General features: G+C 38.9%; 1 protein-coding gene across 1 annotated transcript in view; it reads right to left on the reverse strand.

The window, feature by feature from the left end:
- CCDC146 (coiled-coil domain containing 146) overlaps nt 1-15480 on the reverse strand; it is a 139897-nt gene that overhangs the window by 110987 nt on the left and 13430 nt on the right. The window contains exon 2 of the mRNA XM_019958620.2: nt 5402-5571. Coding sequence (XP_019814179.2) covers nt 5402-5560 — 159 coding nt within the window. The 5' untranslated portion in view covers nt 5561-5571. The remainder of the gene's footprint in view (nt 1-5401; nt 5572-15480) is intronic.

Below are 15480 nucleotides of genomic sequence, written 5' to 3' on the forward strand. Positions count from 1 at the left end.
TCAAGGGACACTACTGAGTTGCAGGAAATATATTTTCATGTCAGTGTAAATATGGCATGAATGAAGAAGAGATAAATTCAAGAAATAGTTAATGGAGATATTTAACCCTCAAGCTAATAAAGAGAACACAGGAGGAGAATTAGGATCGGGAGAATAATGAATTTAGTGCTGAACATGTTGGTTAATGGCATATGTAAAAAAGTGCTATACCCTGAGTATTTGTGTTTACCGAATATATGTTACACCTTAACAAAAATTTTTTTAAATAAAAGTTTTCAACAGGACAAGAGAAGTCTGTAGAGTGTCAGTCCTCATCATTAGGCAGCCATGGCAGGGTTGAGGAGCAGGTGTCTAGAATTAACCCACACAATCCATTGATGTGACTTCATTCCCAAGCACCACTTTGAACATTAATCCCAAAGAGTGGATTTAACACAATGTAGTCCCTGCCCTGTTAAGTCTTACTGTTTAATGTGATCATAATATCAGTGAGGAATTAAATCTGCTATGCAAAATACTGCATGATGAGAAGATATTCAGTAAATATCTGTTAATGATCCTGTACCAAGTGAAAGGTACAGCCTACAAATGCCATAAGAATTGACAGGTTGGAGAAAATACTGTGCGCTGGCTGCTCAGATACAGTTTCTTGAAAGATGTGGGAACTAAGCCAGATTCTAAAAGGTTGGGAACCGATGCAGGTTTGCAAGGGGTGGCCTCTGCAAGTGTTTGATCTGATTTCTTTTTAGTGGGAGTACCATAGTCTTTCAAGAGGCAACATAAGTAGGAGGATTATGGACAGCCATGACCTTGCATCATGCTTTGTGAATATGTTGCTAGTTTACTAGCCATCTAAATATGGGAGACTCCATACTAAGAGGAGTAACATAAACAGAAGATCATGAGGGCTATGTGAACTATTAGATTGCAAAAGTAGTTTGGGCCCAAATCGCAGAGTGCCATGACTGCGGAACACATTCTGTGTGCAATGTTAGATGAGAGCATGATATCCATGCTTTACAATTAAGTAGCACTGGGCCAATTGTATGGCTAGCATTAGCAACAATAAATGCGTCAGCAGCTTCTGGTTCTTTCTGTGAGATGCCAAGCATCTGGATCTTTAGAATTGGATTTCTGACTGCTTTCTTTCAGAACTTTTGTTATTCTGCAGATTCAACTTCTGTTTGGACAACTGAAGGAGGAAGGCTTATATATAATAGGTTAAAAAATTATAAGACTTGGGAATCTTAGACTTGTGAATCTTAGAAAATAAAGCTAGATGCCAATAGGAATAACCTCAAGGGTGTTTATTATGGAAGTAAAGTTGTTTTAAGCCAATAATTCACTATGCAAGACTTTTGCTGGCTGAAAAAAAAAAAAAAAGAGTTCTCAGGCAGTAAAATCATTGGTGTAAATACTACCCAAAACAGCTGGACAGTTCTTTGACCTTATAATCAAAGGTATCCACTATATCAGGGCGGGGGGGGGGGGGACCATACCCAATGATTAATAGCTATAATTTGTGCATACATGAGTATTAACAGATTCTTGAAATATTTAATGAATCGTTACCTTGAAGAGCAATATTCAGGAGAAGTTGTCCTAAGTTCTCCTTTGATGTTACAAAGCAAACATTTCCTGTTTATTTATCTGTGGCTTACAAAATTTGACTATAATTTTTATTGTTAGCATAACCTTTGGTAGAATTCCATGGTGGCTCAGATGGTTAAGCGTCTGTCTACAATGTGGGAGATCTGGGTTTGATCCCTGGGTCGGGAAGATCCCCTGGAGAAGGAAATGGCAATCCACTCCAGTACTATTGCCTGGAAAATCCCATGGACAGAGGAGCCTGGTAGGCTTCAGTCCATGAGGTCACAAAGAGTCGGACACAACTGAGCAACTTCACTTTCACTTTCACTTTGGTAGAAATAAACTGTTCCCTTATTTGATAGAATTATTAGGAATAGTGGTATGAAAGTAGAAATACTATTTCAAAGTTAGACATATGATGGATTTTAGAAGAAATAGAGAACCCTGATCATTTGAAAACATGAATAATAGAGGTATAAACTCATCATTATAAATATATAAAGATATAGATAGAAATATATATAAATTTGCATAGAATAAATATATTTATGTGCCTATTTCCTATCTCTAAGAGTACTTAGAAGCAATGATAGTCCAGTAGCAGTGAACACATCCAGCACTGAGATCTTAGTTTTCAAATATCATTCTCCTCTGAAAAGGGAACTAAAAATCCTTTGAGAAATGGCTGATCCTAGAGTTGGAGCAACGGGGAAGCCATTGGCACCCCACTCCAGTACTCTTGCCTGGAAAAATCCCATGGATGGAGCCTGGAAGACTGCAGTCCATGGGGTCGCTGAGGATCGGACACGACTGAGCGACTTCACTTTCACTTTTCACTTTCATGCATTGGAGAAGGAAATGGCAACCCATTCCAGTGTTCTTGCCTGAAGAATCCCAGGGACGGAGGAGCCTGGTGGGCTGCCATCTATGGGGTCACACAGAGTCGGACACGATTGAAGTGACTTAGCAGTAGCAGCAGCAGAGTTGGAGCAAAGAAAATGCAAGCTGAACGTGCAATATATTCTTATGACAGAAAGTTAAGAAGTACATAAAGAATCTTAGGAACACGTCAAAAGGGTAAGTGAGCCTTCTTGAAAGAGTTACACTGACCAAATCTGGGACAATTGAAGTATCAAAATGAATAATGGCAATGATGGATTATAACTCACTGAGTAGAATAAGAACTCATAAGTTCACCCTGATGGGTGATGGATGGATTGATAGATACAGGAAAGAAGAGAACATTCTACCTTACAGTAGGATGCCGACTAATAATTGTAGAAGAAATGATGGAATAAGAAACTTGCCATTTTGCAGCCATCATAGTAATAATTAATTTGGGGAAGAATCATCAGAGATGTAAAACTAGTAGGTGAAAATTTTAGCAGAGCAGGATACTTAAATGGAGGCGATGCAATCCCAGCTAAGCTTCTTCAAATCCTAAAAGATGACACTGTTGAAGTGCTGCACTCAGTATGTCAGTAAATTTGGAAAACTCTGCAGTGACCACAGGACTGGAAAAGATCACTTTTCATTCCAATCCCAAAGAGGGGTAATACCAAAGAATGTTCAAACTAGCATACAGTTGTACTCATTTCACATGCTAGCAAAGTAAAGCTCAAAATCCTTCTAACTAGGCTTCAGCAGTATGTTAACTGAAAACTTCCAGATGTACAGACTGGGTTTAGAAAGGGCAGAATAACCAGAGATCAAATTGCAAACATCTGCTGGGTCATAGGAAAAGCAAGGAAATTCCAGAAAAAAAATCTGCTTCTTTGACTATGCTAAAGCCTTTGACTGTGAGGATCACAACAAATGGTGGGAAATTCTGAAAGGGATGGGAATACCAGACCCGTCTCCTGAGAAACCTGTATGCAGGTTAAGAAGCAACAATTAGAACCAGACATGGAACGACTAACTGACTGATTCCAAATTGAGAAAGGAGTACAACAAGTCTGTATATTGTCACTCTGCTTATTTCACTTATATGCAGAGTACATTATGTGAAATGTTGGGCTGAAAGAATCACAAGCTGCAATCAAGATTGCCAGGAGAAATATCAACAACCTTAGCTAGGCAGATGATATCACTCTAATGGCAGAAAGTGAAAAGGAACTAAGGAGCCTCTTGATGAAAGTGAAAGAAGAGAGTGAAATGGCTGGCTTAAAACTTGACATTTAAAAAATAAAGATCATAGCATCTGGTCCCATCACTTCATGGCAAATAGATGGGGAAAAATCAAAACAGTGACAGGTTTTCTTATCTTGGGCTCCAAAATCACTGCAGACAGTGACTCAGCCATGAAATTAAGTGTGCCTGCCCCTTGGAAGAACAGCAGATTAAAAGGCAGAGATAACACTTTGCTGACAGACGTTCATACAGTCAAAACTATGGTTTTTCCAGTAGTCATGTATGGATGTAAGAGTTGGACCATAAAGAAAGCTGAGTGCCAAAGAATTGATGCTTTCGAATTATGATGCTAGAGAAGACTCTTGAGAGTCTCTTGGACTACAGAGAGATCAAACCATTCGATCTCAGTCCTGAATATTCATTGGAAGGACTGATGTTGAAGTTCTAATACTTTGGCCACCTGATGGGAAGAGCCAACTCACTGGAAAAGACCCTGATGCTGGGAATGATTGAAGGCAAAAGGAGAAAAGGGCAGCGGAGGATGAGATGGTTGGATAGTATTACCAACTCAATGGACATGAATTTGAACAAACTCCAGGAGATAGTGAAGGGCAGGGAAGCCTGGTGTGCTGCAGTCCATGGGGTTGCAAAGAGTTGGACACGACTTAGTGACTGAATGACAACAAAGAGGATACGTAAATAGCCTCAGATTATCTCCCCATAGGGCCTTATTAATTTCGAGAAGAAAAACATAACTTTATAGAAAAGAAAGCTAGAAGTCACCACCTTAACCAAGTGATAAAAGCTGAAAACATGAGTAATGGAACAAACTGACATCAGGTGTTCCTGATATGTCGTTTCTATGTATATGTAAAACAAAATTTCAACAATATTCAAGACATTTACACCAACAAAATATTTGGGTGGGGATTTACTTTTGCTTCTGGTTTTAAGTAAACTCTGATTTTACCCAAAGATTTTTTTAGCTTAATATTACTATCAAATTTCTTAGATGTTTTATTCAGTTATATTCATGTAAATTTAGGAGTCCAGAATTCATATGCCCTCTAAGCTCTTTTCTCAAGTACAGCTCTCAAAATTGACAAGTTGCTATGTGGTCAGTTACTATTAAAGAAAACAGTCTCCTCATTTTGGGGTATTTCCTAAATGTTCATCTTATTTTTTAAAAAAATCAGAAAAAAATGTAACAAAAATCATATTTCCTGTTTTGCTTCTCTGCTAATAGAAAACAGTATATTTCAGTGCCCTTCTGAAGTAACTACATTTAGTTAACTAAATGTATATTCTGTCTATCATTATAAGATAAAACCTTTTATCTTCATTTTATTGAAGTAGTCTATCCAATAATGAAAGAAATCTCTCTTAATTAATTTACCAACAGACAGAATGTACTTAAGTAGTTGCATGTATGTAAAGATTTATTATGCCTTCAAAGCATCGAGCCTACACTACTGCATTAGTCCAGGATTATGTGATAGGCTTTCAGAAGAGAAGGTGGGGACTACTTTAAAGAGCTTGAAACAGTATGTATCACATACAGATTACATATGATAAATTATTTTGATGATGATATTAACTTCATCTGAATTTTTAAGTAGGTAAGGAGGCAAGTCTCATTGTAATAATTTATAAAGGGAGTAATAAATAAATATATATGTACCTCATGCAGACAAATGAAAGCTGGAGTTGTAGATAAATCAACAAATCGCTCATCTTGGATGTTAATTGTGGGTGCAGTGGCATAAATGGGGTCCTCTTGCGCCTTTCCACCTTTCTCCTCTTCCTCTTCTTGGTCTGTGTCTGTGGTACTGTCTTCCATTTTTCACAATTCTAAAATAAAATCATTCCATATTTAGCTATTTATGGATATCTTCAGTTATAAAGTAAAATTAATGGAGGATAGGATAATAAAAGCAATTAGAGTAATCTGTTCAATGAAATTCTAGGTCAGGAAACTTAGCTGCAATCACATTACTATAAAAGGCTGCTTTGTTGCAAAGATGCTCTCCATTGATACACTCAAAGCAATACTTCCGATTTTAAAGAGTAGATTATTTCACTAACTGGAAAAAATAATTAGTAACTAGAATTTAGGTTCCATGAAGGCAGAAAATAAACCTAATTTTGTTCACTGAGTATTGTAGTAGGCACTCAATTACTATTCATTGATTGGATTAATAAACAGAACCTTTATCCTTAAAATATAGCACAAAGTTAATTCAAATTACTTTTGGAAACATAAAAAACAACAGCCTGTGGCGCCCCACTCTGCCTTGGGCATGCACGTGTGCACAAGGCCTCCGGGCTAATTGCCCGATACCCACACTGCCTGCTGCTGCCACTGCGCAGGCCTGTGTGCTTGTGCACCCTGATGCAGGCCGGTCTCTGTGCTCGTGTGCATATGCTCAGCTCTTCCATCGGACTCCACTTACAAAACATAAGCTGGTATTTCAAGCTGGTGACACCAGAACGTTAAGCCAAGTACTGGCCCCTCCAAAAGTGGGTCATTTTATCACCGCACAGGTCACACATCCTTGAAACCAGCCCTGATTATTGACCATTGATTTCCTCAAGTAGTCAAGTGGACCTAGAGTCCTTTCTAAAATGACCCCTATGTTGGCTAGCAAGGTTTCTATTGGTTCACTTTGGTGGCATTGGGATGGCCGCTCCTCTGAGAGCTGGTAAGAGGCCTCCATTGCATAGAAGAATGCCAATCTAATCTGCTCTTTTGATCTCCGCATATGTGAATTTTCACTCGACAGATGAGCATACCTGCTTTCTTCTCTTACTAGACAGGATCACTTCAACTGTCATAATTTCTTTTTGCTTTAATTTTTTTTAATTTTTATGCAATTTTTAAAAGTTACTCTCCATTTTCACTTATTACAAAATACTGGTTATATTCCTCATGTTGTATGATACATCTTTGAGCCTATGTTACACCCAACAGTTTGTACCTCCCTGCTGGTAATCACTTGTTTGTCTATATATTTATGAGTCTGTTTCTTTTATATTATATTCACTAGTTTGTTCCAATTTTTAGATTCCACATATAAGCGATATCATACGGTATTTATCTTTTTTGTTTGACTTATTTCACTTAGTGTAATGCCCTCCAAGTCCATCCATGTTGCTGCAAATGGCAAAATTTCATTCTTTTTTATGACTTGAGTAGTATTCCATTGAGTAGTATTCTGCATCTTCTTCATCCATTCATCTGTTGATGGACATTTAGGTTGTTTCCATATCTTGGCTGTTGTAAGTAGTGCTGCAGTGAACACTGAGGTCCATGTATTTTTTTGAATTCGTGTTTTTTCAGATATTTACCAAGGAATGGAATTGCTGGGTCACATGGTAGTTCTATTTTTAGTTTTTTGAGGAAGCCCCATTCTGTTCTCCACAGTGACTGCACCAATTTACATTCCCGTCAACAGTGTAGGAGGGTTCCCCTTTTTTCCACATCAATGGCAGATTATGTTACTTGTGGTCTTTTTGATGTTAGCCATTTGGACAAGTGAGGTGATATCTCATTGTAGTTTTGATTTGCATTTCCCTGATGATTAGCAATGTTGAGCATCTTTTCATGTGCATTTTGGGTGGCCATCTGCATTTCCTCTTTGGTAAAATGTGTTTTCAGGTCTTCTGCCCATTTTTTGATTGATTGTTTTATTTGATGTTGAGTTGTATGAGATATTTATATATGTTGGATATTAATCCCTTATTGGTCATATCACTTGGAAATATTTTCTCCCATACAGTAGGCTGTCTTTTTATTTTGTTGATGGTTTTCTTTGCTGCACAAAAGCTTTAGGTTTAATTAGGTTCCATTTGTTTATATTTGCCTTTATTTCCTTTACTTTAGGAGAGGATCCAAAAATATATTGCTGCTTTATGTCAAAGAGTGTTCTGCCTATGTAATTTTAAGGTTTTGTTGAGCGCATATTGCCTATTATGTCTATGTTATCCCTACTCTGATGATACGGCTCCTCCTTCCTTTAATATGGAAAATATGTTCTAAAATATGAATCTAGATGGCACGGCGGGCTCTGATTCCTGAATTTATTAAAGTGGTCACAGGCATATCACTGATTGATTGTTTTCTCCTCTCTAAAATGGAAGTGATAGTAACTAATTTTTCTGTTTCATAAAGAAAATGCATATTAGATGTGATAATGCCTCTGGACTTGTAGCTTCCACTCTACCATCTCCACTTTTCTGCCACAGCCATAAATTGCACATGCACTTGCCTTCCTCCTCTTGCTACAAAAACCCTTCACAGTTGTAGCATGCACTTCCATCATGAAGCACTGAATGTCTGGTTGTTTTTCCTTATGTGATATTAATAGTAATTGAGATTGTTTGGACTGCCCCTCCTTTAACACACACATTTTTAATGTCATAATACAGTTTAAAAAAAAATAGTACCTGTTATTATTAAGGTATCACAACCTTAATCAGTTTATTGTTTAAGTCTTCAGGGAACTGGAAATGGCTTGATGACAGATCTGCTGCTGCTGCTGCTGCTAAGTCGCTTCAGTTGTGTCCGACTCTGTGCGACCCCAGAGGTGGCAGCCCACCAGGCTCCCCCGTCCCTGGGATTCTCCAGGCAAGAACACTGGAGTGTTTAGATATTTGTGTTAATAAGCTAAAATATGTACGTTCAATCATTTCATGGATGAAAAATGTTTAGGGCTTTCCCAGCAAAACATTTTCTTCAGAACATCAGGTCATAACTGTTATTTTCAGCTTTTTCTTTTAGCCTTTTCTTTAAGAAATATATCAAATATAACCATAGTAACTTCAACAAATAACAATTCGAGTAATTTTGTTTTATCTAAACCCTTTCATTTTCCCTTTCCACTCTCATATTATTTTGAAGCAAAACCTAGACAGCTAGACTTAATAATATATACTGAAGAACTCCCTAAATATCTTTGTATATTTGTAGAGATAGTTCTCATTTCATTTCACAGGTGCAAGGCACCCCTTTGCATAGGTATGCCACAAGCCATTCAAATAATCCCTTATTTATAAATATATGAATGTTTCCAGTTTTCTGCCATTACAGTTTTGCAAAGCAAAGTACACCAATTTATTTAAAAGTATATTTTCAAGGCTCTTGGAATCTTTATAATCCAGATGGCATTAACCTGAAAACAGAAGCTCAGGCTGTCTTCTCAGAGCATGGCACCTTTAAATATGGTACAGCTTACCTGGGCAACGAAAGAAGATGTCATGCTGAATTTGCACAAATTCTTGAGTCTGTTGATGTTTTCAGGCTCTACTATCTTGAAAACATTCTAAATATTTTACGGCAGGTAAGACATTTTACATAGGAAAGCAACTGCTACTGCTGCTGCTGCTAAGTCGCTCCAGTCGTGTCTGACTCTGTGCGACCCCATAGACGGCAGCCCACCAGGCTCCCCCATCCCTGGGATTCTCCAGGCAAGAACACTGGAGTGGGTTGCCATTTCCTCCTCCAATGCATGAAAGTGAAAAGTGAAATCAAAGTCTCTCAGTCGTGTCCGACCCTCAGCGACCCCATGGACTGCAGCCTTCCAGGCTCCTCCGTCCATGGGATTTGCCAGGCAAGAGTGCTTGAGTGGGGTGCCATGGCCTTCTCCTTAGGAAAGCAACTAAAGGACACTAATGGAATTCTGACAGACATTATCAGACAAACTTCAACCGTTAGAAAAGAAAGGGAGAGTAAGAAAGTTAAAAAACACAATAGAGGCAAATGCAAAAGTCTCATGTGAATTAAATATAAAACACTAGTAAATCTAGTTAAATATAGAGACTGAAAGGCTTTAAGTAGATACCAAAGTTTAACAGACAAAAAAAATTCAAGGATTAGTTAATATAGCAAAGCCCATTGTACTAATATTATCATGCTGCAGTCAATATGAATTAAGAGCCATAAATAAAACAACAATATATACTCATAGGCCACAATGATATAAACAAGAGAATATTTATAAAACGTCTAAATGCCTGGTGTAAGAACTACATAGCTATCAAGCATAGTGATTCTAGAGCCATATATCTCCATAATACCTAAATCAATTACGCAAACATTTATTGAGTCATTTTATGAAAATCAAGAGTCTACAAAGATGCAAGCGATTTACAATCTAAAGAGGGAGGAATGCAGGGAAATAATTTCTATGTCATACAAGATAAGGTACAATCAGTCAGTTCAATTGCTCAGTCGTGTCCGATTCTCTGCGACCCCATGGACTGCAACATGCCAGGCTTCCCTGTCCATCACCAAATCCCGGAGCTTGCTTAGACTCATGTCCATCGAGTTGGTGATACATCCAACCATCTCAGCCTCTGTCATCCCCGTCTCCTCCTGCTTTCAATCTTGCCCAGCATCAGGGTATTTTCCAGTGAGTCAGTTCCTCGCATCAGGTGGCCAAAGTATTGGAGCTTCAGCTTCAACATCAGTCCTTACAATGAATATTCAAGACTGATTTCCTTTAGGATTGACTGACTTGATCTCCTTGCCATCCAAGGGACTCTCAAGAGTCTCCTCCAGCACCATAGTTTGAAAGCATCAGTTCTTTGGCACTCAGCTTTCTTTATGGTTCAACTCTCATGTGCATACATGACTACTGGAAAAACCATAGCTTTGACTATATGGACCTTTGTCAGTAAAGTAATGTCTCTGCTTTTTAATATGCTGTCTAGGTTTGTCGTAGCTTTTCTTTCAAGGAGCAAGTGTCTTTTAATTTCATGGCTTCAATGACCATCTGCAGTGATTTTGGAGCCCCCCAAAATAAAGTCTGCCACTGTTTGCATTGTTTCCCCATCTATTTGCCATGAAGTGATGGGATCAGATGCCATGATCTTCATTTTTTGAATGTTGAATTTTAAGCCAACTTTTTCAACTCCTGTTTCACTTTCATCAAGAGACTGTTTAGTTCCTCTTTGCTTTCTGCCATAAGTGTGGTGTCAGCTGTATATCTGAGGTTATTGCTATTTCTCCTGGCAACCTTGATTCTAGCTTGTGATTCATCCAGTCCAACATTTCACATGATGTACTCTGCATATAAGTTAAATAAGCAGGGTGACAATATAAAGCCTTGACGTACTCCTTTTCCTATTTGGAACCAGTCTGTTATTCCATGTCCAGTTCTAACTGTTCCTTCTTGATCTGCATACAGATTTCTCAGGAGGCAGGTAAGGTGGTCTAGTATTCCCATCTATTTAAGAATTTTCCAGTTTGTTGTAATCCACACAGTCATAGATTTTAGTGTAGTCCATGAAGATAAAATAAACCTAAATAAAAAGCAGTTTTCTTAGAAATGTAGGTAAGGCTTAAAAAGAAACTTGTATCCTAGAATTTAGATTTTAATCTGTATGTATTGGGAGCCATTACATTTTTTGCAGAGAAGTGTTATCTGAATTTGTAAAGATGTTGCTGGCAGTGAGAAGAATGGTCTGGAAAGGGTGTGAATTTGGAGGCAAGGAGACAATTTAGAGGCTTTGAGCCAGTCCCTGTGCTATGGGTAGCAGATGGATGCCATAGTGAGCAAAACCAGACAAGTCTCTGACCTCAGGGAGGTTCACAGACTGGTGAGCAAGATGGCAATTAATCACAGAATCACAGAGATAAATATAAAAATTATGAGTAACTGAAGGAGATGCTGTGAAAGCATGGATGCAGAAGCAGGGTTATGGGGCAACTACATGTTCCCAGTGAGTGCCATTCGCAGGGAAAGGTCTGCAGGGAAGCAACCCTGACTGGAAGGTGAGGTACTGAGAGCAGTACCAAGGCAGCACCATGCTACATTGTAGGAGTCCAGAGGAGAGAGGCTGTGGCTGTATGAAGGGAAAGGACACATACTGAGCTTTGACACAGAAAAACAAAAGGCCGCTAAAGGAGGAAAGAAGAAAAGAAAAAGCTTTAGTCCCATTGCAGAAGAACACTCAACTCCTCTATTATTCACACTTCACCTCGGGGCTAAAAGACAGAGCCAAAATAGGAAGCTTCCCAGAGAATAATTAAGCAATACACATTGCAGGGCATGCCTTGTTTTGTAAGATACACCACTACTTCCTCTTCCCTAAAACTAAAGAGGTGATCATTTTGTCTTGATTTTGCACTGTTCAGGAAATTTGTCTTGACATTTACAAGAAACACATGCAAAAAACTGAAAACCCTGCACACCAGAGAATGGGCAGGATACACAAATGATATGACTTTGAAGGTGAAATGGCAATGCTTGTTTCAAAGTAGATGTAGCAGGAAACCACCGTATTGCCTTTTGATATCACTAGTCACTAACGGGCACACATTTTGCTTATCTTAGAATAGTGAGGTGTACTGTAAAGTCAAACTAGTATTTCTTTGCCCCACACAGAACCTGGGCATTATTTTTCATAATTTAGCATTTTTAATTGCCCTGGAAACATAATCACATGCTCCTTTCCCCATCACCCACTGCTATAAAAGGTTAGTTACATAAACATTTCTATAGTAATTCAGAGCTAGACCCCTTGGAGGACGGGAAAAGTCTGGGACACCTAATTTTTTGTTGTTTCAGTTTCCTATATTTATTAAAAAACATAAAAATGTCAAAACGGGGTTAAAAAACTGTGGTATATTGAAAGTTGTAGGGCAAGTGCCTCTCAATCCTGTCAGTGTATCTCTGTGATTACACGTGTATGCTCTTTTGAAGGTAACGTTAAAGTCTACACTGAAGGCTTTTCTTTCTGAGAGGCCTCTGGTCCACAGTGTGACAGGCTCAGAATACTGGGCAGCCAACGCAACACACAGCCTGCAGTCACCTCGGATCCAATTTACTCAACAATAACAACAAGATCATTATCAGATATTAAGACATTGGCAGTCTTAAATGCAACAGATACAATTATTGAACTTATTCATGTCTAGGTACTTTATTTTATGTACAATTATATAATATCCTTTAGTACCATGCAAAGACAAGATTATACTTGAAACTTTTTTTTATTAATAACGTATAGATACAGATTTCATGTCATGTTTTTAAGAAGAGGGAATAGAAAAGCTTTGTCATTCAAAGACCCAACAAATCAAACCACAGCTTCTTTCTGTTCCTAAAAAAAAAAAAAAAAAAATGAGACAGAAAAAGAGTCACTCAAAAAAGAATCTTGAAAAAAACCCCACAAAAAGCCATTCTTGTACAGAAAAAAATAAATAAAACCACTGCAGTCAGTAGCAGAGAAGGCAATGGCACCCCACTCCAGTATGCTTGCCTGGAAAATCCCATGGTCAGAGGAACCTGGTAGGCTGCAGTCCATGGGGCTGCTAAGAGTTGGACACGACTGAAGCGACTTCACAGCAGCAGCAGTCAGTAGATAAAATCTGGTTCATAATCAAAGTGTTAAACTAACAATGTTGCTTGGACATCCTTTAATTAAAAACATTTCATACACTTAAAACTCTTGAGAGGAAGCTCCAAGTGCATATCTAAACTTTAAAGTAAATGTTCACAGTATTAGAGAGTTGTCTTAAATGATAATATATGCATGTATAATCAATGAGGAGGGCTTCCCAGATAGCTCAGTGGTAAAGAATCTGCCGGTCAATGCAGGAAACATGGGTTTGATATCTGGGTCTGGAAGATCCCCTGGAGAAGGAAATGGCAACTTACTCCAGGATTCTTGCCTGGGAAATCCCATGGACAGAGGAACCTGGCGAGCTACAGTCCATGGGGTTGCAAAAGTCGTACATGATTCAGTGTCTAAACAACCACCACGACCAGTGAGGAACTGTTAACTGCCCATGATCATAGAGAACCCAGGACTCTTACAGGATGAGCTCCCTTCTCTGGGATGGAAAGATGCTGAGAGAGCTCTAGCCCCACTCCCAACTCATTTCATAGTTCTATCACTTCCTCCTGAACACCGCCCCCCCAAACACGGATATAAGAAAAGCTATCCTTTCTTTAAAGCTTCCTGCTTTCTTCTTAGAAATCTGCACTGCTAAAAGGAGCTCTATGTTACTCATTTCTGAGTGGGTATAACATATTGGGTTGTGATGGTGAGTACCATCTATGTAGAAAAACTGTCATAGAAACAGTTCTTCTACATAGATGTGAAACTGACATGATTTTTGTCTCTAACATATCCTCCTGATTGCCCCCATTAGCATGCAGCTACTCTTGCCCAGTGGTCACTTACCTGTGCACCTAATTATAAGAACATTTATATAGTCCCTTACTATTTAAACGAAACTTTCCCTTTTACTTAATCCTTACAACAGCCATGTTCCATAAGAATAATTATCTTCATTTCATAGGTGAGGGAATTGAAGGTCAGAGAATATAAATGATGTGACTAAGATCAGACAGCAATAAACGACAGTATTTATTCAAACCCATGTTTACTGCTCTAAATCCCTTACCCTTTTGCATTTTGCTCTGTGGGACACTTGCCATGGTCCTAGCAAAGCTCTTGCCCCTAGGCCTCCAGTAGTGGAAAGCAGGGTCAAGAACACAGGCAGGCTGATGGAATTCAACTTCTGTAGCCACAAAGATGTAAGGCTAGGATGCCTTTGGGAAAGAGCAGGCCAGCAGAGTATAAATCAGAAACAAATTAATGCTTGTAGAACAGTGATTGTCAGTCCGAAAGGCCTTAAGACTGATCTGTGTAAAATCATGGGCTATAGAACCTGTTGTTATAGTTACAAAGCAAAGGAATGCCTTCACATATACGATGTATGACAAGAAATGCTGGATCTTACATCTGCAATAATTTACAATCAATCTACAAGTCCGGTCAGGCTTCAGAAATTCAGAGTGCCTGAGAGGTCCTATTGATCTCCCTAATAGTTTCCAAATAATTTAGTATTAAGCAGAGACTGAGTATCAAAGCCTGTGGGAGGTATGAAATGCCCAAGTACTTCTGGGCATTTCTGACATCTTCTGCCATCTTCTGCCAGTCTCCCAGAAGGTCTGTTAAACAGAGATTCTTACACATGTGCATACAACCTAAAATCTTCACATTGTAGGCCATTCCTCACTCTTGCTATGAAAATGTCCATGGTTTTCAAATTCTAGTATCTTTGCTTGAATTAAAAAAACGTGATACCAGAAAGCACATTCATAACATTCCAACATTTGTCTGTCCTATGTAATCAGACCATTGCCTTGCATACGTCTTCCTTCATTTACACCTGTTCTCTTCCCCGTGTCACAGTCAGGAGAATCTGTGTGTCTGCATGGGTCTGTTTCCTTAGCAAAGGTGTTCATGAAATATGGGACTGTCACTGCCTCCGATCTGCCACAGCCCAGGTCTCTCCCTTCTTCTTCTCCTCTCTGTCCTCCCCCTTCTTCTGTTATTCCATCTAAGACTGGGATGAGTGTCTTTTACGTAGTCTACCAGGATGACAGCATGGGCTAATGGATCGACTACTTGGAAGTTCCTCAGTGTGGGCTTATCTCATTCCTCCCCTCCTCCTGTATAACCCTGGGCAAGACATTCAGCCTCTAAGTGGCTGTTTCCTTAACTGAAAGATGATTTAAGAGTTATTGCGAAGATAAAATGGGACAGTGTATGTAAAGTCTCTGCCCAGATTCAGCATATAGTCCTCAATAAATGGCAGCCTCCTCCCATCTCTGCCTGGTTCCTCTGCTTTCATATACAGTATACCTTGGATTATTTTTATAGGGAAAAAAATAAACAGAGGTCAGCCTGGGACTGGACCAAATTATTTCAGGAATCTATGGTCTGGAAAAGGCGACCTGGGTC

Source organism: Bos indicus, chromosome 4, assembly GCF_029378745.1.
Source record: "Bos indicus isolate NIAB-ARS_2022 breed Sahiwal x Tharparkar chromosome 4, NIAB-ARS_B.indTharparkar_mat_pri_1.0, whole genome shotgun sequence".
Taxonomy (NCBI): Eukaryota; Metazoa; Chordata; class Mammalia; order Artiodactyla; family Bovidae; genus Bos; species Bos indicus.